Source organism: Lipophrys pholis, assembly GCF_963383615.2.
Source record: "Lipophrys pholis genome assembly, chromosome: 3".
Taxonomy (NCBI): domain Eukaryota; kingdom Metazoa; phylum Chordata; class Actinopteri; order Blenniiformes; family Blenniidae; genus Lipophrys; species Lipophrys pholis.
In genome coordinates, this window is record NC_137627.1 from 29,722,046 (window position 1) to 29,747,313 (window position 25,268).

General features: G+C 41.0%; 1 protein-coding gene across 4 annotated transcripts in view; it reads left to right on the top strand.

Annotated features, from left to right (window-relative positions):
* Positions 1–1,397: 1,397 nt before the first annotated feature.
* prcp (prolylcarboxypeptidase (angiotensinase C)) overlaps positions 1,398–25,268 on the top strand; it is a 29,056-nt gene continuing 5,185 nt past the window's right edge. The window contains exons 1-9 of one of the 4 annotated variants that reach the window (XM_080459831.1): positions 1,398–2,115; positions 6,720–6,860; positions 6,958–7,059; positions 7,309–7,490; positions 7,683–7,840; positions 18,162–18,334; positions 20,162–20,329; positions 20,446–20,633; positions 24,221–24,936. In XM_080459831.1, coding sequence (XP_080315957.1) covers positions 1,933–2,115; positions 6,720–6,860; positions 6,958–7,059; positions 7,309–7,490; positions 7,683–7,840; positions 18,162–18,334; positions 20,162–20,329; positions 20,446–20,633; positions 24,221–24,425 — 1,500 coding nt within the window. In that variant the 5' untranslated portion in view covers positions 1,398–1,932 and the 3' untranslated portion in view covers positions 24,426–24,936. Of the gene's footprint in view, positions 2,116–6,719; positions 6,861–6,957; positions 7,108–7,308; positions 7,491–7,682; positions 7,841–18,161; positions 18,335–20,161; positions 20,330–20,445; positions 20,634–24,220; positions 24,937–25,268 lie in introns of those variants that run through there. The other 3 variants (XM_080459832.1, XM_080459830.1, XM_080459829.1) reach the window with 3 other exon arrangements.

The following is a 25,268-nucleotide window of genomic DNA, read 5'->3' on the forward strand; positions in this document are numbered from 1 at the left end:
GTCTTGGTACCTGGCTTGAGGCACAATTAAAAGGCAGGTGCCAGAGGACCTCAGGGCTTGTGAGGGTTGAAGCAGGAAAGATAAATAAGAAGGTGCAAAACCGTTAAGACACTTAAAAACTAATAAAAGAACCTTAAAATCGATCCTGAAGCGAACGAGGAGCCAATGCAGCGATCTTAAAACAGGCTTGATGTGGGCCCGCCCTCTGGTCCTCGTCAGCACTCCCGCAGCAGAGTTCTGTAGTAGTTGGAGTGTTGATAAAGTTTTTTTGTGGAGACCAGAGAGCAGGGAGTTACAATAGTCTAGCTGACAGGAGATAAAAGCATTAGCATTTCTGATGCAGCCCCTCTGTTGTGGAATGAGCTACCACAGCCCTTCAGACAATCCCCCTCACTGTCCACTTTTAAAACTAATCTTAAGACCCATTTTTATTCCTTGGCTTTTAACCATGTTTGAGACTGTGTGCCTGGTTTTATTGTTACTGTTTGTTTTACTGTATTTCACTTTTTTTACTCTTCTATTATAATTTGTATTTTGTCTAATATGTGAAGCACTTTGGCTTCAGCTGCAGCTGTTTTAAAGTGCTATATAAATAAAGTTGACTTGACTTGACATCTAAGAAGAGCATCAATTAGCCTTGTGTCATCAGGAGACACTGCCACATACAGCTGTGTGTCATCAGCACAGCTATGGAAGCTGATGCCATGTCTTCTGATGACATCCCCTAGTGGCAGCATGTATAGATTAAAAAGGATTGGGCCTAAAATCGACCCTTGGGGAACCACCCCAGCTGATTTCATGGGTTCCCGAGGAACGTGTATCCATACTTACAAAGAAACGTCGATACACGAGATAAGAACTGAACTACTTATAAACACGACAAGACACGCCGGCCAGATTCATGAGTCTATCTAATAAAATGACATGAACAATGGTGTCAAAGGCAACACTAAGATCCAATAAAATCAAAACTGTGAGCTGGTGGGAGTCTTGATTGCACCTGATATCATTTAAAATCTTAAAAGCGCTGTCTCGGTGCTGTGGTTGTTCCTCAAACCAGACTGATGCGTCTCCAAAATGTTATTTTTATGTAAGAAATTATTTAATTGAGTAAAAACTATTTTTTCAAAAATTTTGCTTAAAAATGGTAAGTTGGATACAGGACGGTAGTTATTAAGAGCCTATGTCTATCTATAGATAGATAGATAGAAAGATTAGATCGATAGAGGTAGGGGGGGGGGGGCACTTCCGGGTACTCTGGTTTACGATTATAACAAAAATCTCTAGTTCAATTTCGTCTTTTTAATTATTATAGTTTTTCATATCTGAACATGAATCGTGTCTAAAATGAAGTCTCTTTAAAAAAACATATGGTAAAATTAATCTCATTTGCCATTGAAGCGCGGACATCTGACGTATTTTCCGGTTGTTAGAAAAAGTTTTGAGGCGCTTTATACGATGTACATCAATTGTCAAGTGTCGCCTGGATGTGTTATATTTCAGGTTTTGATTCCGTGGTTTTATAAAAGCTCGTTTAGTTCTCCATGTCGTAGCGTATCGATAGCTAGCGTTAGCCAGTCTGTAAAGGACTCCAGTTCCCACGAGGCATTGCGAGGCGCCTACAGTAGCGCCATCTGTTCAATATAACCATAACAGCGAGTTGCCTTCAAGTGATTTAAAGTTGTTGAAATGCCAAGTGGACTTTGAACTCGATTCTTCCCGACCGGCAGCAGGCCTCTTCTCCCTCGGTGCTAAATTTAGGTGTCCGGGAGACACACCTCTGTGGATCTGCTGACAGCAGAAGTCTCACTTCCTCTTTTTTTTTTTTTTACAGGACGAGCCTTCTCTCCCCTCTCCTTTCTCTCTTCTCCATAAACCCAGACAGATCATGCGACCTGGTTTATTCATAAGCTGACGGTCAGTGTGATCGCGATGGCTGGAGTGAGGACGGAGGTGTGGAGCTGCACAGCTGCGGCTGTCTGCGTCCTAACGCTGTGTTTTGTCTGTTTCCACGTGACTGCACTCAAATCTCAACTTTTTATCAGACTGGGTGGTGGGCTGCCTTCCTCCCCAGAACCCCCCATCAGCTATAAAACATCTTACTTTGACCAGAAGGTGAGTCTCAAATGTGCCCTCAATTCTTTCACTTAACAGCTAGAAAGTCACTAAACAGAGTTTTAAACAGATCATGTACGTTTGATGACTTCTGTTCATGTTTGACACTTTAATGTTTATTCATTTGTGTGAGTGGAAAACTGCTTCTTTTTTCAAATTGTACAAGGGCAGGATGATGAATTAGAAATACTCTGCACTCTTGTAATTAGCCGTAATTTAGGGTGATTTCACCAAGTACATCCCAAATTTAAATTCATATTCAACCCTTTCCATAAGTTTAATATTATTCTGGTTTCATAGTTATATTTTCTCAAAATTGTAAAAAAAAAAAAATGCTCTGAATGTAGATATTTAATGCATTGAAACTGAATCAAATGTTGGTAAAAAGGAACTGATACTGACTAGTCTTTGAAAAGAGTGCTTGTGTGTTTAAAACAAACTGTACTTCTACTTGTAATTGAGTATACAATAAGTAGTGAACAGTACTTTTACTTTTGTACAAGTTGTCAGTATTTAATCCAACAATGACAATTATCATAACCCCCCCACACAAATGTTTGGAAATATTGTGGCACAAGATGAGTAATCAGACTGATTTTGGCATTGAATTGTGTTTTCTGATTAGATGGTTTAATAACCCTCTGTTTAGTTTACCCACTCTTTTATTTACCACCACTAATCCGCTCCAATGTTTACCTTACAAATATTTGCAACCACTTGCTCTTTGCCATAATTCCCCCTGCAACTTAATTCTGTATAGGTTTGCCTGTTGTGTCTACAGAGTTAACACACAATAGGTGTTTCCATCCAGCTTCCTGTAGTGAAGGGAAAGCCATCACAACTGGCTCCGTCTTGGCTCCCTGCCTAAAGAGCTCTCCCGTGGCTCTGTCACAGAATGTGAGGGCAGTTTGAGTGATCCTTATTCAGCTCCTGCATTTCCCATTTATTTTTAGTTTAGTTTAGTTTAGTTTATTTCGGACATGTGGATACATAACAAAACAAAGATAAACTAACACAAACAAACAAGAAACATAACCGAGGAAAGCAAACAAGACAAAAAGTAACAGATAACTAATAAATAATGGCCCAACATATCCTAAAAGGAGTAGGAAGAAGCAGAGCTTATTTAGTCCTACCCCTTATTCTCATCAAACAATAGTCATTTGTTCCTTTGTATTCTATATAAATACATATATACATATATATAGTGTTTTATATAAACAGATACACATACATACATACATGTACACACACACAAACATATATACTGTATATTCCATTATAATCGGTAGAGGTTTTGTATTTAGTTTTATTTCTTTATCAGTTTCTTTTCCTCCACTGCTGTGAGGAACATGAGCTGGGGTTCCTGTTTATAATATAATCATTCCTCTCTTCAGGGATTTCCTCTGCAAGTTTAGGTCCAATATTTACAAAGAAGTTGTTTAAACTATGAACAATTTCTTCCATATTGTCCTTTTTTGTTTCATTATCAATAAAGTATTGAGGATAACTTTGTTGTCTAGAATAATTTTTGATAAGACAGTTTAATGTGTCCCATATCCCTTTAATGTTATTTTTGTTATTTAATAATTCACTATAATATTCGTTTCTACATTCTGTTATCATACATGTTAACTTATTCTTGTATTTTTATATCTATCTTCTGCTTCCTTTTCATATAGCATGTCGAGCATTATGTGGTTCTGCACACCACATCATCGCTTCTTGTCCGTGATGACCTTGACTCATGTAGTCACAAGACATTTTGTCTTATTTTGATATTCCAACAGGAAGGAGAACTGAGAAAGTGCCAATCACAGTAATTGTTGTAATCACTGATCGTAACAGAGACCTTACAGATATTGACTGGAGGTTGCTTTTGACCGTCATTATGTACTGATTCACCAGCTGCTTAATGTTGATCATAATGAGGCATCAATCAAAAGCTAATAATTGTATGATCATTCATCTTAACTCTGTAAATTAACTCTACCACCTGTCTTCTAAACCAATTCATCCAATTTATGGTCTCATACAGGTAGACCCCAGCTGACTGTGGGTGAAGGCAGGAGCCACCCTGGACAATTCACTAGGCCATCACAGGGCAAACAAATAGAGGCAGACACCCTCATCCATTCCTCTTAACTTTGTAGAGTCACAAAGTCACATTTTGAATGCAATTGAAGGTGTCACCATAGTAATCCAAGACTACATACTACATACCAATACAACACAATTAATAGCAAAAAACTGAAAGAAAAAAAAACATTTTTTCAGTAGGATCATGTAAACATGATATGTTATATTATGTATTTTGTATAATTAAGTGTATATATGTAATTGAAATATCATGTTACTAGACCTTTTATGAGTTTATATCACTTTTTTATATGAAGTTATTCAAAGATGGGGGAAAAAAAGTATTTTAATATTCCTCTCAATATCTGAGAAAACAACAGATTTCAGATCTGTTTTTAAATCAAAGTTTATGTTTGAGTAGTTTCTATCCTACGGGTAGTAATATTGTTAGTGGTGTTTGTGTTTGGGGATGTTGCTCTACACCTGGTCCAACCCACCACATCCTGTTTAATCAGCCGAGCTGACAAGAAGATAAAAGCTATTTCCTCCCTTTTTACGCCCACTGTCTTGTTTGATGTAGGTTGTTTAGACAACACAGGTTTCTCCTTTATGCATCCATATATAAAAAAAAAAAGCCTTTTGGTGCCAGGAGAAAATCTACTTTTAAATTAAAAAAACAAACAAAAAAACAAATCATCCATCATGCATCTTTTCTTGCACTTTGTTGGACGAACTGCTGTGAAGACGGCTCCAAGTGATCCAGCAGTTGTCATCAGGAAATCCTCTGGAGTGCACTCTGCCTCACAGACAATGAATGGAAGTGTCCTCCAGCATCCTTCTAAATTAATCGCTGCCAGTTTGCATGAGTGTGTGCTTTGCTTGTTTCTCTCATGCCTCTGTTTGCTGGACAACAGCTGCAGCCTCTTGTCCTGTGCAGCAGTTGACACTGCTTGGATTTGCAGCACATGCACTAAATTTTTAACCCATGCCAGCTTCCCTGCAGTGCTGCACGCTGCAGCCACCAGGTGGCACTACTCATTCGGGTGTGAATATGTTTTGAAACCATTCTCCCAGGTTTTGTGATGAGAATACTGAGTAGGTGCAAGTGATACGGTACACTCCAGGGGTCCTTTAGCTAGAGAAATGTATTTATTCCTCTACTTTAGTTTTGCATTTCATATGAAGTTTATCATGGGTTTCTGAATAGGAATACACATTTTGTATGCATCATTAGTTCATCTTTCAATAACTTGACAGTTACAGATCAAGAATTTCAAAACTTAACTACAGAAACCCCCCAAAAATATCTCCATTGAATGCTTCGCAAAATTCAAAACTTGCACACCAAACTCGGCAAAACTCACTTTGCTGCCAGGCTGAACTTTCCCTTTAAACCCTCTCATGGTCCCCACACACTTTAAAGCACTGCCAAGTGTGAAGGAGTCGAGGGTTGAATGAACACATTGAGGCCCCAGAATCTTTTTTCTGTCATTGGCTCATAAAATCGCTGCATCTTTTGTATCCGCCGAGGAGGGAAAAGAGCGACGATTGTCGGGGGGGGGGGGGGCAGAACAGAAACATTTTGTCTGTGAGTAAGTGTTGGGGCTGTTTCAAGGTTTTGGGCCACTTACTGGCCTCATGGGGTTGTCGTCTCTGTGAAGTTGTTGGTTTCTTTTTGCCTTTTGTTTGATAAAGAACACAGAAGATATGCTCCAGCATCCCTCAGGCTTCATGAAAGGATATTTCAGAGATCATTTTAAGTGGAACTAATGTGGCATCCCATAAAATGGCTCCAACATTTTTTAATACAAATTGGGGCTAATTGCCCCAGAGTCCGACCTCGGTACTGTCATTAAACCACAGCTGGCCCACGGCCAGGTATTTTACCTTCAAAGCAATTTAGACTGGACCCTCAAATTAAGTCTCTCTTTCTGGTGATTAATGTTACCACGTAGAGGGATTGTCAGGGATGGTCTGAGTAAGAACTATTTTAATTTGCTAGATCGTTGGTGAAAATAGTGCAAGATCCTGCCAAATGAGAGGCGACGGCAGTAAATTTGTTTCCATCCATCTTCTGTGCTGTTTTACTTCAGGTCAGTTCCAGCTGACAGTGGGAGAAGGTAGAGTCACAGATCCATCGAAGAGAGGCAGACAACCACACACACTCACATTCACACATAAGGACCTTTTAGGGTCAAAAACCAAATAAATAAAGCAATAAAAGCATGATCTTACTACACTTGATCTTAGCCAAAAGGTAGAGGAGTGATTGAAAGCGTGTTTTTGGACCACGGATATAATCCGGACTTGAACTGGTGACCTCCTTGCTATCACACAAGAGTGCTAAACCACTACACGACTATAAGAGCCATTGACAGGACAAATACTAAATTTTCCCCGTCATTTGGGTTTTTGGTTCTTCTTTATCTACTTCTCCTGAATCTTGTACTGCTCTGTTATGCCGATAGAATCAGCACCAAAGTATACTGTCTTTTTCCTAATTCGACTGCTGTTGTTTTTCACAGATTGATCACTTTGGATTTCTTGAAGATGGCACGTTCAAACAGAAATACCTCACAGCTGACCAACACTGGCAGCAGCCAGGAGGCCCCATCCTGTTCTACACTGGGAATGAAGGCGACATTGCCTGGTTCTGCAACAACACTGTAAACATCTACCAGATGGATTAATTCACTCTTTACATAATCTTCATTGTAAATCCTCTCTTTTGTTTTTCATTCTCTCTCTTTTTTGTTCTTTTAGGGCTTCATGTGGGAAATTGCAGAGGAGTTGGGTGCCATGCTGGTTTTTGCAGAACATCGATACTATGGAGAGTCCCTGCCATTTGGACCAGACTCTTACAGTGTAAGAAAAGATGCAGAATCACACACAAATTTGATGAAATGTGTCCAGGTACATTGTTTCTTCTTTCTGGGTTCCAAATCAGTCGTTCATTTACAGTTTGAAGAAGAGCTTAGAAATTCTGTTGTCATTCTCACTGATGATAATTCGCCAGTGCTTGAAACTTTACACTAATCATTTACCAAGAAGGACTCAAGAGGCTGGAGTTTGAATTGAATTTTGAAGCTCGATTTATTTTGGGTTTGCCTCCAGGACAGCAAACATCTGAACTACCTAACCTCAGAGCAGGCCCTGGCTGACTTTGCAGTGCTAATTCAGAGCCTCAAGAAGACTTTACCGGGGGCTCAGCAAAGCCCCGTCATCGCTGTGGGAGGCTCGTACGGAGGGATGCTCTCTGCCTGGTTCAGGATGAAATACCCCAATATAGTCGTTGGGTAAGATAGCCACTAGATTTGTACGTTAACACAGTACATAACCTGAAAGTTAATTCTTTTGACAACCTTTGGGAGCTGCATTTGTTTTTTTGTAAATATGTTCACAAATGTTATCCAGAGACAACAGAGGATCTGCAGTTTGTGTACTTCTGATATAAAAGCTGAAATGTTTTGCTTCTTGTTGTGTTTCAGAGCTCTGGCAGCTTCTGCACCAATATGGCAGTTCTCTGATATGGTGCCATGTGGAGACTTCTACAAAGTAGTCACACAAGACTTTGCCAAAAGTGGCTCTAACTGTGATACTAACATCAGGAAATCATGGAAGGCCATAAATAATGTCTCGTCCACAGGTAAGTCTTGATGCGATGGTGTAACTGAATTGCTGCATTGCAAGGAGACTGGGTTTCAGTTTCCCTGTTTATTATTTTTGAGGGCAGGGTGCTCTTTTTGCTTTTCCACTTACCCAGTGAGCCGAGGAGGCGAGCCCCACGAGAGCTCTCGCTTCAGGAGTCAAGCGCTAGGCCCTCCTCCCGGGGAACCGCCCTGGGGACAGGGGCAGGTGGGGAGTTTAACTGTGGTGGTAATGCAGGTGTCTTAAGGCAAGGTAGGGGAGGACAGAAACATGTTCAAATTCCACAGCTGAAAGGATACCACTGTGGGTCACTGAGCGAGGCCCTTGACCCCCGCCTTCCCCCGGGTGCCGAACAGTGACCTTTCACAGGGATGGTTTAAATCTAGGAAACACATTTCGCTCTCCATTCATCATACTGTATGTGTGACAAATTCAGCACTTTAAAGTTGCTATAGATGATAAGGGCAATGAGGGTCTTCGCAATCCTTAAGCTTCTTTTTGTTTCAAGCAAGACATGTCAAATATTGAATCAAAACTTGGATTTTTCACCTGGTAATGGCGAACGCGAGCTTGGTTTAGACCAGTGATTCCACACTGAGGGGGGCCGACCCCCATGGGGGGTTCCAACGATTCATAGGGGGTTTGTAAAGCCCTCATTTTTAAGGAGTAATGTCTTAGATAAAGATGAGTTTGAATTTGATTGATTTATGTTAAAAAAATAAAATATTGAGTGTTGGATTACAAGTGGATTTTTATTTTTTATTTTTTTTCAAAGACAAAAAAAAAATTACAATTGAAGTTTTAAAATATCACAAGGCCATGGACGTTTTGAATATGAACATCCCATCTGCACTATTCAGAGAAATGATGCTGCATCAGACTAAAAAACATGAATCCATCAAAAAGAAAAAAACAGGGAGTACTGAAAGGGTTAAATACAAGTAGAATATAGCTTCATTCAAGCAATGGTCAAAATTAGAGCTGAATGCATCTGTTGAAATTTTGAAACTGCAAGACACTGTCGTTCACATATAGCATTGTTGTGTGGTTCCTTTAGTTTTTTTTGTAATTGCACATGGTGGTGGTGGGGTTGCCTAAGTTTACAATGAGAAAAGGTTGGGAATCACTGATTTACACCTTTGTGAAACAAGTTAAACACACTCTGATGCCTACAAAACATTTTGAGTAACTTGTCATTTGCTCACCGAAACACCAGTGTGCCGGCCTGTTTTGTAGCACAACTATTCTCATAAGAGACGTCCTGTTGTTTATACGGCAACAATTTCAAGTGAAAACGCAAACATTTTGTTGCTTTTTGGGTGTCTGTTAACACGACAATAGTGCTCGGAGCCATGAACCAAACTTTCGGGAAACACTCGGGCACGTCTACACAACCGTAGTAAACCATAGTCATGACTCATAGTCCATAATCTCTTGGGACTTGGTGGTTATGTAGTTGAGTCACCTGTGATAACAATCCAACTTCATTACAATAACAAACAACGGCACCAACTAGTGGCCCAACATGAAAACTACATCGTACTCAGTGTTTCTGACGTTGCCATGTAAACGGACATAGTTTTCCAAAGTTTGCTGTTTAAATGCTAAACCTTTCTGACACAAAAACGCAATGTGTTTTCACTTTGAAATGTCTGAACGGGGCCTCATTTGGTAGCGAGGACAATCTTCCAATCCTAAAGTTCATTGTTCAGTCTGACATCTCGCTCTATGTACTTGTCAAATTGTTCTTGTGCAAGACGTTGAACCCAAAGTTACTTCAAAGCGTACACAAGCACCTTGCATGGCAGTTCTCACCACTGCTGTGTTAGTGTGTTTTATTATGTGATCAGATGTGTAACAGATCATATATAAAAACCTTTTACCATTTGCTCTGCCTGTCAGCCCCCATCACCCCATGTTGTATCAAGCAGGTATAGAATATGGCTAAACTGACAAAATAGTGCACCGTGCTGTTTTTATATTACAAAAAAAAAAGTTTCTCCTTTTAGAAATTTGACATTGAAAAGTTCAAGTTTTAAGAAGTGCAACCGTCTACTGATGCCTGAAACCAGACAGCTGATATTAAACCTTGTAATACTGTGGGATATAAAGTCTGGAATCTCTCCTCAGAGGACTCTCAGCTCAGATCTGAGGAAGTGTGCCTTTATAGGATCCCCCTGGTACCTGTTCCATTATCATAATCCTAAAGTGTAGGAAGAAGCTTTATTGAATGCTCGGGTACATTCACCCTGTCACACTGTTAGTAAAAGTAGTAAAAATATTCCAATAAAAAAGTTCTGTGCTGCTTTGTAATACAGCTCCCCATATGTCTAGGTTCATTGCTTATGTTAATTGCCACTCAATTGCATACTGTGTAGTAAAGCAGCCAGAAGTCCCTCATACCATGTATCTAATTCATAATGCAGGTTGCATTAGAATGATAAAGGGAGGTAGTGAGGGAGTGAGACATGCGCAGTGAGTGATTCCAGTGTGACGTCATCGAGTGCAATCCAACATGGCGGCACCCAGCTTGTAATACAAACTTTTCCGTCTGACGGGAAGAAAAACAAAACACACAAAGAAAGAAACAAAAGGGAAATTAAGCTCACCCACAACGCTGGAAGAAGAAACAATAGAAGACCTTCAAGCTGACTTGGACGAGTGCTACGACCGCCTCATAATGCCCAAGACTCTGCAGACCTCTTCATCAAAAAGAAGCCGCCCAGAGCCGTCTCCACCCATGGCTTCATCGCCGTCCAAACAGTTTGAGGACATCCTGGACAGCATCAACACCAAGCTGTCCAGCTTCGATGCCCGGCTCGCTCTGGTCAAGGTGCTCCACCGCGAGTTTCAGGCTCTCCGGGACTCGCTGGAGTTCAGCCAGCAGCAAGTGGTGGAATTGACCGCTGAGAACCAGGGACTTCGGAACAAGGTGAAGTCACTTAATAAAGGACTGACCTGGTTGACGCAGGAGAACCAGAAGATGAAGGAGTCCATCCTCGATCTCCAGAGTCGGAGCATGCGAGACAACCTCGTCTTCGCGGGACTGCCCGAGCGGGCTGAGGATCGACATCGAGACATCGCTGCGGGAATTCATCCAGGTGAGCCTGAAGCTGCCAGCTGACACCGTGAGTAAGATCACCTTCGCCCGCGTCCACTGCCTGGGAGCAAGATGACAGGATAACCAGCGCCCGCGGCCCATCGTCGCCAAGTTTGAACATTTCAGACAGAAAGAGCTGGTGAAGAGCTGCGGCAGGGAACTTCGAGGGATGAACTTCAGCGTCAACGACCAGTTCCCGAAGGAGATCCTGGACCGCCGCCGCCTGCTTCTTCCGGTAAGAAGGAAGTTAATCGCTGAAGGATCCCGAGCCGTCATCACAGTGGACAGGCTCTATTTCAACGGCCAGCTGTTCCGGGACCCCGCCGTCACCCCCTGGCTCTACTGATGGTCCTCACAAACTGAGTATTAACCACTTTAACAGACGCACACACCTACCATAGGATATCACAAATTGATTTCACCACAATTATCTCACACATACTCAGCTTGTTTTAACTCCAAGCAGAGAGGCGTAGCTAATTAATCAGCAATAAAATACAATTCTCTTGTAAAGACACAATCACAGATCCAGAGGGAAGATTTATAATTATTCACATCTCTCTTCAGAACATAGAGATGTGGATCGCAAACATCTCTGGCCCAAATGTTGATGACCCCTCCTTCTATCACTTCTTCACCACCCTCTCAACACACTCTGACAAAACACTGATAGTGGGAGGAGACCTCAACATCGCCCTCAATCCACAAGTAGACAGAGTTAGTAAAGCAGCAAACACCCGACACTGGGAATCCACAGACATAGTCCAACAGTACATGAGTGACTATGGTCTTTGCGACGCCTGGCGCACCTCTCATCCCACTCTTAAAGAGTACACCTTCTACTCAGCAGTGCACCAATCCTATTCACGCTTAGATTACTTTCTGGTGAGTAAATCAGTGATTAAAGACACCTTGGACACACAGATTCACCCCATTACTATCAGTGACCATGCACCTGTCACTATGACAGTTACTAATAGAACAATCATCCCTCCTATCAGACAATGGAGCTTTAACACATCACTGCTTAAGGATCCAGACTTCCTCACATTCTTTAAAAAACAAAGGACAATCTTTTTAGAAACAAATGACCTACCTAGAGTCTCTCCCTGTGTCCTCTGGGAGACGGCTAAAGTTGTCATGAGCGGTAAAATCATTTCTTACTCCTCATACAAGTCCAAAAGGGAAAAAATAAAGGAGAAAGAACTGGAAGATAAAATCAAAATCATGGCGACAGCTCATGCTGCCTGCAAAGACGACAGCCTAGTGATGGAACTAGGGAAATTAAAAATGGATTTGAATAAAATAATTGAACATAAAACACAATTTCAACTACAGAGACTACGCTGGGAGAACTTTGAACATGGTAATAAATCCAGCAAACTTTTAGCCAATCAGTTAAAACGAAATAAAGAAAAATGTACAATCCCCTCAGTCCAAACTCAAAATGGTAAAATCACTTTTAACCCACAAGAAATAAACAATACTTTCAGAGAATTTTACAAAAACCTTTACTCTTCACAAATTGACCCTTCACAAGCTGAAATAGACTTTCTGAGCACAGTTGACCTACCAAAATTAAAAGACGAACAGATCCAAGGCCTAGAAGCTTCCATCTCAGTAGAAGAACTGCATGAAGCTCTCTAGCCTGATGGTAAAGCTCCAGGACCTGATGGATACCCCACTGAATTTTACAAAGAATTATGGTCTTTACTGTCACCTACTTTTTTAGAATAATTGAGGAAATTAAAGAATCTTCAACTCTCCCTGAACATATGAACTGTGCAAATATCAGTCTTCTTCTAAAACCAGATAAAGATCCCACACTACCATCTAGCTATTGCCCGATATCACTAATCAATGTAGATGTTAAAATAATTAGTAAAACATTAGCAAGCAGACTGGAAAAAATTACACCCCACATCATACACCCAGATCAAACTGGGTTTATTAAAGGACGACACTCCACTAACAATACACATAGATTAATAATCTTATAGACCACTGCCACAACAATAAACAAAAAGCCATTATCACCTCCTTAGATACAGAAAAAGCCTTTGATAGGGTAAATTGGAAATTTCTACTTGCTACACTACGGAAATTTGGATTTAGAGAAAATGACCTCTCCTGGATAAAAATACTGTCCACCTCACCCAGTGCCTGTTAAAACCAATGATCAGACGTCTTCAAGGTTCAATCTTGAGAGAGGCACCAGACAGGGGTGTCCACTCTCAGCATCTCTCTTTGCAATTTTTATCGAACCACTAGCAGCAGCCATCAGACAGAACAATAACATAAAAGGAATACCGACAGTAAATGTAGCCCGTAAAATATGTCTTCCTGCAAAACGCACAGACCTCTCTTCCAGAAACAATAGTGTTAATAGACAGATTCTCCTCAATCTCAGAATATTCTATAGATTGGAACAAATCAGTCGTCTTGCCTATCAACTCTACATTTCAGCACACACCTAACATCCCACTAAAACCAGGGAACATCAAATATCTCGGCATTAACGTCTCAGCCAAACTCTCAGACTTGGTGCACTTAAACTACACCCCCTTATTAAAGCAATAGAAGAGGACCTCACTTCCGATATCACTCATGTGGAGAGTAGCAACAATCAAAATGATGGTCCTGCCTAAAATTAACTACATCTTCTCAATGAGCCCAACAGAACAACCAAAAACCTGCTTTAACACTCTTGATTCTCATGTCTCAAAATTCTTATGGAAAAACAAACCATCACGTACAGTATACGTTTAAAAACACTACAGAACACCAAGGACCAAGGTGGCTTAGAACTCCCAAATTTTTATAATTATTATCTGGCCAATAAACTACTTTATGTTGTAAAATGGATTAATCAGAAAACAATAGACGAAGGCTGGCTAGACATTGAAAAAACATTCTGTGAAGATCTCCAAGTCAGAGATCTTCCCTTCTTCAGTCCTGTCATCAAAAAGCACAGCTGCTTTAAAAGCATCAATATAAACACATCGCTGATAGCTTGGTGGGAATTTCTTAAAATGAATGGATCTTCACTCCCTGCAAACTCACACCCATCTGGAACAATCCTGACATCCTGCAAAGAAAGAAACCAATAAACTTCCTAAGTTGGCAAAATAAAGGAATAAGACACTTAGAACAACTTTTCTCCAATAAATCTTTTATTCCATTTAATGAGCTAATAGAAACATATGGTATCAGTCAAAACAACTATCTGGAATATCTTCAGCTTAAGTCAATAATACAAACTAAATTCAAACTAGAACAGATTAACCCGAATTTACCTCAGACAGTGACAAATCTCCTGAAGATCTCAGCAGCTAAACCTCTTTCTAAAATTATCTCAATCTTGTCAGGTTCAAATATCTCAATATCCCTTCCCACCTCCAAATGGGAAGAAGATCTCAACATCAACAGAGACCCAACGTTTTGGTCAGAAATCTGTACAAATACATTCAAAATGAGCAAAAACCCCAATATACAGGTCCTTCACAGAGTCCATTACACAGGACAAAGGATGTTCAAGATGGGGCTCACTCCCACTAACATATGTTCAAACTGCACAGGTGAGCTCCCCGATACCTATTTACACGCACTTTGGCTGTGTACGCCAGTCCAAACGTTCTGGCAAAAGATTTGTGAAGATTTATCGTTATGCCTGGGCCACCCTATTCCAGTCTCACCTTCACTTTGCTTGTTAGGAGATCTCACAGAAATTAAAAGAGAAAAAAATGAGTCCTGCATGCTCCTGGTTTCCCTAAGCGTCGCAAAAAAGGCGATCCTCATGAACTGGAAATCCAAAAGTAATTTGAATATAAAGTTATTTAAAAACTTACTTCTAGACCACATCACATTGGAGAGAATGTCTGCTTGTAGGAAAAATCATTTGACACAATTTGAGTCCACATGGCTACCCAATAATTAAATACACCATGTAGCCCTGTGGGGGGGCGGTGGCTCCGCCCCGGGGCTCTGGGGGCCGTCCGTGGTTGGGGCGTCATCGCTTGAGTGGTTGGCTCCTCTGCGGGATGGGGGAGGTGCTAGTGTCTATGCTTGGGGGCTGCGGCCTGGCCTGGGGAGTTCTGGGGGATGTGTGTGGGGGGGGGGGCTCTGCTCTGGGCCGGGGGTGCTCCCGCTGGGGTGGGGTGGGGTGGGGTGCTGGGTGTGGGGCCTCGGCTGGGCCGTTTGGCCGGGGTGGGTGGGTATGAGGTTTCGGGGCCCTGGGGGCGGGGTGCTCTATATATATATATATATATATGCGCTATATAAATCCAAGCCATTATTATTATTTTGTACTGAATGTAAGGAAACATGACAAATAGACATCCTGAAATAATTCTACCTTGTTTCATTGTCAATATTTCCTTTACAGTCATACATTATTGCCTCAAATAGCAAAGTTTTAATTTCTTTTCAGAAATGTTTGTAGTGATTCTATCTGAGCCTGGAGATCAGTCAGAGGCTGTTTTTACAATGATACTTAAATTTTAAATCCTCCTCACAAACATTTCTAAAGTTTTCATCATTGACTGTAATAAATGATTTAAAGTAATTCAGCATTTTGTTTAGAATAAGAAGATACATACAGGTACCTAAAGAAATTCAAGCTCTCCTTCATTATACTTTTTGGTTCTAAGTATTCTTCCCCATTCATCATGAGAGTGAATCTCTTTTTTCTAGGCTGTTTTTATAAATTGAATGTGGAATAGGACGGGTGTTTTCTCCTTCCTCAATCCACTTGGCTCTGGACCTAATAAATGCACTCTGAGCTTTATTCAGATAAAATCTACCTGGATGTACCTTCCAGTGTACTTGTGCTTCCCAGAACTGAACATGATCCATGAAGCCATGACGTAACTTTAGCCACTGACGTCACTCTGCCTTTTAAATATGGCGGTGACCACATACAAGTATGGCGGTGACCGTACGCCAACTATCTTGATACTGGCGGGGTTTCAATTCTGGAGAAGTATGGTTGCACCGTGGATCATTTACTCCTGCCTCCCACCAACAGTGGCGCTGTGATTGTGCTTCGGAACAAAATGGCGGCGACCTGCAGGAAGCAGCCATATTTCATGTACTACCGCCTCTCACCAAGAGTGGCGCTGTGGTGGTGATTTGGAACAAAATGGTGAAAAATGTGGCGGCGATCATAACGAAGCAGCCATATTGTCGGCCATCTTGGATTCCCCACTGGCAGCCTCTCTCTCTCTCTCTCTCTCTCTCTCTCTCTCTAGAGAGAGAAGTACTTAGGTTTCAAAACAAATGAGCACGGTGTCTCAATTTACACCAAAGCACCACTGTGCAAAGTGTTTGAGAACATGTCTGGCAAAGGATGAAAACACTACTAACTTGGCTAAACACCTGAAGGACAAGCACCCAGACCTGCATAAGGAGTTTAAAGAACGACAGGTAATAACTTATATACCCATGAAAAAATAGCTTTGGGAAAAAATGTAAGCTATTATAAATATTAATATTATAAATATAATAAATAATATAAAAGAATATAATATGAAAATATTTCATTTTAGACATTTCATGTTATAAAGAATACTGCATAGTAACATACCACTTAAAGACATTGGTCCTACTTAAGACAGGCTGCATTGAATGACATTTTTTGTGTTCTCTTTTTATTTGGAAAAGTATCGAACTACATGGTGGTATCGGTATCAATACCAAAATGTTGGTCTCGTGACAACACTAGTCTGAATTTTGCTTCAGTGTTTCAGTCGGGTCACACAGAGGCCGGCTCCAAATTTGGCTGGGCTGAATAATTTTGATCTTGCGGTAAGTGATTATTTGTTGGAATAGATGTTACCTCTGTAATATGCCCGCATCTTGTAGTTCATCTCGGCTGTTTCTTTTATTCTTTCAAGAAACAGAAATTGGTTTTAGAGCATCTTTATCCAACTAACGGAACTTTATGAGCGAATCAGTTATTAGATTCACAAAGTGTGTCACACCAACACTACAATAACACAGCTGTGTGTGTGAAAAGATTAAATGATGAAAGAAATAAAATGTAAATGAAATGTTTCCACTCATTTCAAAACACTGTCAATAATTACCCAGTTTTTGATGTTTACTGGTATGAAGTAACATGGGAGCTGGAGCCATTGAGTGCTAACAGAATAGCATCATTTTGTCTTGATCGATATGATATTGTACATACTGTAGAGAATATGCATGATCTTCTAAATCTGCAGTGTTGAAGTTTTTACTTCAGGGCCACATAGAACCCAAATTAACTTCAATTGGGTTGTACAAGTAAAGCATAGCATAATAACTGAAAACTCCAAAGTTTTCATTAGATTCAATTAAAATAAAAGGAATTTATTAGGAAAATGTTGGCAGCTAACATTATAGTTGCTAGATTACACTGCTGAATCACTGATCCCTTTATTATCTGCTGGTCAGGTGATACCTACTCTTTAGGCGTAAATATGCTACTTTATGCATGTAAATTGATGTATCACTGTCTTCATACTCCTATGCATAGTTGTTAATCAATACATCCAGTAGGGGGCAGTGCATGTTGTTGATGCCACGTGGGACAGCGTTTCAATCAAAACGTTTGTGAAATTGGTTCACACTTCTAAAATTATTGTTCTTGTCCCTATTAGTTTTTAAAATTTGGTCTTGTGAAATAATTTGAAGCTTTATGTTTTCAGATTTGCTTGAGAAGATGTTTCTAAACTGTTACACGAGTCATCTGGTGCTTTTTTGTCCTGAAGTCCAGATGCAGTAATGTAAATTTGTTCGTATCCATGCACATATTCACAATAGTTCCTCTTCAGGATCGATTTCTTTTGTCTTTGTTTTGTTCACTGGTCACACATGAGCTATGTTGTCAGCACTGCCCCCACAGGTCATCAGTGGTATTTCTCTGTATGTTACGCATACCATACGCAGATTCCCTGAAAACATACCAAATTATGCATGTAATAAATGCAGAAGGGTGATGAAGAGCTCCGTCTGTGTATTTAGCATAACACCTTTACTGAAAAAGTGCGACCCCCAGTGGACAATTTAGAAACAGCCATTTCTAAATTGTTATTGTTTAAATTGTGGGTTATTTCGTCTTTGTTACTTTCATGTCATCCTTTGGACCTGCTAAAACCCTCTCCCAGACCAGTTTTGGTCCGTGGGCCACATGGTTGACACACTGATAAGCTTTGTTCATATTTATGTTTCTCACCAGCGTCTGGTCTTCAGTGGCTGTCGGAACAATTCGGTTTGTGTGCCCCTCTGAAAAACCAGGATGAAGCCGCTGCCTTCAAGAGCTGGCTTCAGGAGACGTGGGTGAATCTGGCCATGGTGGACTACCCGTACCAAGCAAGTTTCCTCCAGCCTTTGCCTCGCTGGCCAATCCAGGTAAAAACAGCTATTTGGAAAAGATTGTAACTCTGATTTAAGTCTTCTAATGTATTCAAACATGACAAAAAAAACATGACAGGAAAAGTTTCAGTCCTGCTTCATAATAATTTTCTGCTACTGCTTTTAACTCACCGCGTTGTTTTGTTTATCTTTGCTTTAGCGCCTAATTTGGCCTGACAGCCTGTCCTTAATTAAAATGAATGTGTGATTCAGCCGATTGTGTTAGAAGTGTTTGTTGTGGTCTTCCAGGCTTTTGTTTACAACAGCTGTCAACTAACTTCATTAATATTCATAAGGATCTAGTTTATTTTTGGATTTTAAGTATTCTTTAGATGAGCAGCTACAAGTAAGCCATCGTTCCTTTCTTCCCTCGTCCAATTTGCTCCATTCACTCGCACACTCTGTAGGATCTCTGAGGTGTTCCTGTGAGGACGCTCACACGGCGCCACAGAAAGAGGACGTTTGCCTGGTGTGCCACTCTTGCATGAATGGAACAGTAACAAATACTCAACCAGGCACTTGATGTTGGAAAAGTAGTCACAGTAACTGTGAAGAAACCGGCTAACATATTGAGTAGCTAACATTAAAACAAAAACAGTAGAAACATTTTTTTTATAGTCTCTTTCTGTCGTCGGATTTACAAAATGTCCTTTATGTCCATGTGAAAGAGCTTGTGGTCGGACCGCGGTGGTCATGTCACGTGTATAAACCAAGCTCTGCTATTGACCTTGACTCACTGTTCAGTTCTTTTAACTTCCCGCACTGGAGCTCAAACAGGAATCTCATACAGACCTCTTTCACTATCATGATACATTTCTATTTGTATTAGTAATAAACACACTGAATACACCCTGGAGCAATCATATCGGGTGAAACAAACACTAAATGGTCATTTTATGTTATTTGTGTCCTTGCCTTTAATGTATGCGACCCCTATGGGTGGTTTAAGCGGTTTAGGCAGTGGGTGCAAAGAGGAGCTTTTTTAATGACAAAGCTAATGTGATTATCTGAGTGAGTGTGAGAACGGGGTATTGAGGGCTTAGAGGAGGGAAATCTGTTGGCAGAGATGAATGTATAAGCCTAATCCTATCTTAAAAAGTAAGGAAAAGATGCTTTGGAGCTATTGCAGTGTTTTTTTTTTCACAGTATAAATCTTTGGTTGGACATGTCTGTGGCCCTCCTCATCGACCACCAAACTCCTCCCCGGCCCCAAGACAAAAGCCTTAGTAACAGACTCCACATTTGTGCAGCTCCCCTCCAACCTCCAAACAAGAAAGCCCAGTTTTCTCGGCTTTCACAAAGAGTGCAAGAACAACAGCCACTGCCAACTCTACTGCTGCAACCATAACAACACGCAATCAAATTGAACCGGGGCTCAAACTCAAATATTTATCATTCACGCTATTAATTCTAAGACTCGCCCGTGCTCAAACACAACAATAGTAATGAGAGCAAAATCTTTATATTTTAAATTGTTTATATCATTGGCTTTTGGTAAATGGGGGGTTTTCTGTTCGTCTTTTCTGCCAAGATTGGAGCTATAAATTCAAGTTCATTCCAGGGAATTTCATATGCAAATCAGGCGCCACTACTTTTTATGTGGTAAGAGTACTTTCTGGGCCACAAGAAAGCAACCTTTAGTCTTGTAAACAACTTGGATGTAAGGGAGCTAGATATTCAAATGGTCTCCTTTTAATGTAAAAAAAAAAAATGCATGAAGCTTTAATAGGTTTCCCAAACTGTGATGTGATTAAACATCTACTTAGTTGTTGTTGTTCAGGTTTTTCCTGTTTTTTTTTTTTTTGTTTTGTTTTTTGTTTTAAGGTGGTCTGCAAGTATTTGAGTTTTGACTCTGACGTGTCTGACTACCAACTCCTGCACGGCGTCGCCCAAGCAGTGAAGGTTTACTATAACTTCACCGGGAGCGCTTCCTGCCTCAACACATCGCAGACAGCGACCGGCAGCCTGGGTTTACTCGGCTGGTTTTACCAGGTAGCATAATGCAAAACGGGGTTCAACCTCGTCACGCGGGATAAATCAGTAAGCCGCGGTGTCGGCAGGCAGCTTCACCTGTCAGAATCAATGTGTGTCCCATCCCTCCTCTACAGTCCTGCACGGAGATGGTGATGCCCATGTGCACAGATGGCGTGCAGGACATGTTCGAGCCCGAGGAGTGGAACTTCCAGGCCTTCTCCGACCAGTGCAACGCCGTGTTTGGCGTCAGGCCACGGGCCGACTGGGCAGACACGGTCTACGGGGGGAAGGAGATTGCCTCCCACAGCAACATAATCTTCAGGTGAACGTCCAATGTGAAAGCAAGTGATAAAGGAGGTTTGTGGATTTAAGTGCACCTGACTGGAGCTTCAAATACCGACGTGTACAGGTTAAAAATAGATGTTTCAAACTTCAAAAACTGGGTTATATCAGGTTAAATACATTCATACCTCTCCTCATGTTTGAGAGACACAGATTTTTAATACACACTTTCATTTCAAGTCAGTTCCACTACTGTCATGCTCTTAGGTTTGACTGAAACTTTTTTAAACCAAGCAGTTCAGAACCAGAGCCAAAGAGGAGTCGGCACGTTACACCTGTTTGAGAGTCACATTACCAGTGAGTTTCAGGGTCAAGTTGAAATATCACCACTTGTTCACACTTGCAGGTAAGCTTCTGTTACCCATTTCGAAAAAAAGAACAAAGACATTCAGTGAGGTTTCTTTCAGCTTCTGGAAGAATTGAAACATTTACCCATCTATCCATTCTCTCACACACACACACACACACACACACACACACACACACACACACACACACACACACACACACACACACACACACACACACACACACACACACACACACACACACACACACACACACACACACACTTACACACAGGAAAAACATGAAAACCCCACACAGCCCCGTACTTGAACCCATACATTCTCATTGTGAAACGAGAGGCCTAACCACTGCTCCACCGTGCTGCTTAAAACGTCATTAAAACATCTGCTTGGGTTTTATTTAATGACCGGTTACTTATTTCATTCACTGACATGAATTTCTCTTTCAGTGTTTGTATCTTGTGTTCAACTGTTTTATTGTCCTACTACTCACTTACTTATTTTTATTTTTTTCATGTCTTAATTCACAGGTTTTTCAATTTTTTTTTAAATTGCTTTTAACTTTGCTTGTCATAATATTTCATCTCAATGTTTTATAGGATTTTTTTCTTTAAGTGTTGCTTATTTTTTTTCCAATTAATTTTTGTTTACGAAATGATTTACGAAAAAAACGTGAAAAAGGGCAAATAATTTTACATTCAATGCGACATGGGAGTCGAGGAAAAAAACAAATAAAAAACCTCACTTTTCAACGCCAGGTCATGTCGCCATACTTTCAGCTGGAGACTTAATTTAAATATTAAAGCGTTGCCGCGCTTGTCCTTTATTCAGAAAGGAAAACATATTTTTCCTCTCTCCGCCCAATTTTAATCTGTGAGCCTTCGAATTTGCTAAAGATTTCAGCCATTTTTGGAGTTTAACACGGGTGTGTATTGGAAAAGTTAGAGTGGGGAGATTTTCATCGCCATGGCCACATTTCTTCCTCTTTCTCATCATATCATACATGAAAACGTAGCTACAGGCCTTTTGCTTCTAACAAGGGGTCACTTTTGTCTGGGAAATAAACGGTTTTCAAAAAAAAATCCTTAATTGGCTGCAAGTGCACAATTTCCTCCCATTGACTTCAGTGTATTTTGGGGACACATTTTCTCGCTCAAACCCAAAAGTTGAGACATTTGTCTCAACTCCTCACCGGGTGACGGAACATCGTTAAAACATGAGAACCTCACTATAAGTCCATGAACTTCTTCTGACACCCTCGGTGAAAGAATTTTTTAACCAGGTATAACAGTTCTCGAACAGGAATCAGTTGTTCGGGAGGTGCGCATCATATTTGGTTCCTGTTTGTCAGACAGCCTGTGCTCCTCAGTGACAGGTGCTGAACCAGTGACAGGAGCTCTGTCTCCATGGCAACAGACACAGCTGCACCTAATCAGGCTGGCAACACACACTGCTCATGTGATGTCATGGGGTACGTCCGGAAAGGTCTCTCCTATCTCCATATCTATCGACTTTACCTTAACCCCGTGGATGATGTCACAGGGTTAAGGAAAGGTGTTAGAAAGCTTCCTAAAGGAGTTGGTGAAAGGCGATCATGGTGGTGTGGCAGTTGGACCGCACTTTCACTTAGTGACGTCGTAATAATGCGACGGCGGCACAAGTTAGTGACGTCTACCATGGTGGGGGAAGAACTACAAGTTTCCGAAAATGAACTACAAAAAGCGCATTTGGGTTTTAGATGATTTAAAGTTGTTCAAGGCAGATTATTGCTTGTGGTAACTTACATGATCTGCTCCCTTTTTCTGACATCGTGTGTTTCCCTGAATGCTCGGATGAGCTGGTCCCTTTAAATGTTGTTGCCGCAAGGAATTGTGGGGCAGCATGAGCTCGCCTCCTTTGATAAAGGATGCATCCGTGGTTCCTAAGCTAAACAAGGTTCTAAAGGAAGTAAAGAGCCTCCTTTCCTTTGTTTATTGAGAATTCGGAAAGTCCTTATCATTGCCGCCACACAAAACACTTAACACACCCGGGGTTAAGGAAAAGTCGATAGATGAAGAGTTAGGAGGGACAATTCGGACGTACCCATGGTTTACCAGGCAGCGCTCTCTCTCTCTCTCTCACACACACACACACACACACACACACACACACACACACACACACACACACACACACACACACACACACACACACACACACACACACACACACACAGTATCCTCATTAGCATGCTTTTTAATGCTAATGCTAGGGTAGTTAGCTTAGGAGATTAGCATGTGAGATAAGACCAGATTCCAGGTCAGGGACACATGTGTGATTTTCAGGTAGATAGCAGGTATTAGCCTAGCATGCTAATTAGCATGCTAACAAAGTTTGTTCAATTGAGCTGATGTTTGGGGGATGGCCTAAAGGGGGGGGGGGCTTGGGTTACTGATCACTATCTAATTAGATGGGTCCTGCATACTTTTGACCCCACCCTTGGGTTAAGGTTACGGGACCAACCCTAGCTGAAAATGGAAATCAGAGCTTGGGCTTTATCCGCCCCACGGTTTCTTCCTGAAGAGGGAGTTCTTATGAACTTCTCTCCATGCGAGGGAGTTTTTCCTGGCCACTGTTGCTTGTTACACCTGCTTGCTTTGGAAGGGTTTAGTTGGGTCCTGTTGTACTCTATCATTGTAAGAGCGCTTTGAGATGTTTGTTGATGTGATTTAGCGCTTTACAAATAAAATTGAATTGAATTATCTAAACACCACCCCCCATCATCCACGCCCACTAGAGTAGATAGTAGGGGGTATTGGTCGGCAGCGGGAGGCAGGCATGACAAAATTTCCTCTGGAATTTTCTAGTTTACCTTTTAAAATGTCTTTTTTCCCCATTCTTGTATATTCTGTTTCCTCGTCCTTCTTTCTTTTATGTTATCATTCTATCGGCCTCCCTGTAAAGCACTTTGAATTGTATGAACTAGTATCAACCTGCATGAAAAGTGCTTTGTAAGTAAAGTTGATTGATAGCTAGTTATATCTTTCAATTAGCAGATTCAGAAATTAAAGATGATGATGAATGGCCGCAGTGAAATTTATTTGCTTATTTTTCTTTCACATTTCTTTACAACAGTGTCACATGTATATAAGATACCTTTGTAACTTGAAGGGTGTTACAAAATTCCTAATATATGAAAAATCACTTGCATTGTTAGAGTTGTTAATTACAAGCATTCAGTGTCTGATTCTGAGAGATTGTCTCTGATTTTTGATTCCAGTAATGGAGGACTTGATCCATGGTCAGCCGGAGGAGTGACTCACAACATCACAGACTCTCTGGTTTCCATTATGATTTCTGAGGGAGCCCATCACCTGGACCTCCGCTACAGCAACGACCTCGATCCGCCTTCGGTGCGGGCCGCCCGGGCGTTAGAGGTGAAGTATTTCCGGGAGTGGATCAGGCAGGCTAAAAAGACTCCGTAAACTGCACCCCTCCCTCGTAGTCTCCAAAAAGCAGAGAAAAATCTACACAGCTTGGATATTCATAGATATGGAGATTTAGCATTCATTTGTTTTGAAATAGAATTTCTCACTGCTTATTCCAAAGTTTGTCTCCTTTAAAAAAAAAAAAATCAGTTTCTGTTTCACTCATGCAGATGGGTTCAGTGTAACCTGCACTCCACAAGGCCAAAAATATGAATTCACATGTGATTGGAGGCACAAAGGTACTGGATTATCCTCAAATCTTTGATCTGATTGTCATGTAAAAGCCACTGAGATGTTTGTGTTTTGTTTTTTAAGTAAATACATGTTGCAAGATACTTTCTAATCCTTGAATCAGTCTCAGGAGACACGTTTCTTTTTACCACTCTAACTGTGAAAATAAATTTTTTATTATTCACAAAATACAAGTGCCTCTCCTCAAGTTTTGCGTTTTACAGCACTTACCCTTATATTTTCTCCAAGGAACACATTTTCCAGTGAATGTGATTTTAAAAAAAGAAAAGAAAAAGAAAAAGCTCCAGATTCATTCACACGGCTGCTCAGCTGAGGAGGCTCTTTGTCATGTTGGAGAAAGACTGACCTCTTTAACTTCTATTTCCACCCTACAAGAACAATTGCACGTGCTCCAGATTTAATAAAAACCTAATCGGAGGAGGCCAATAAAGTGAGTGGTGGGAGGTTATTGCAGCTACGCCTGCTGACCTCAACCCTGTGGACCAACCTGCGGGATTCCCCACAGCACACATTCTATCACCAGCTGCCATTAAAGCTCTAAATTGTGGCACCAAGACAGTCCATAGACTCAGGTTTGCCCCCCTCCCT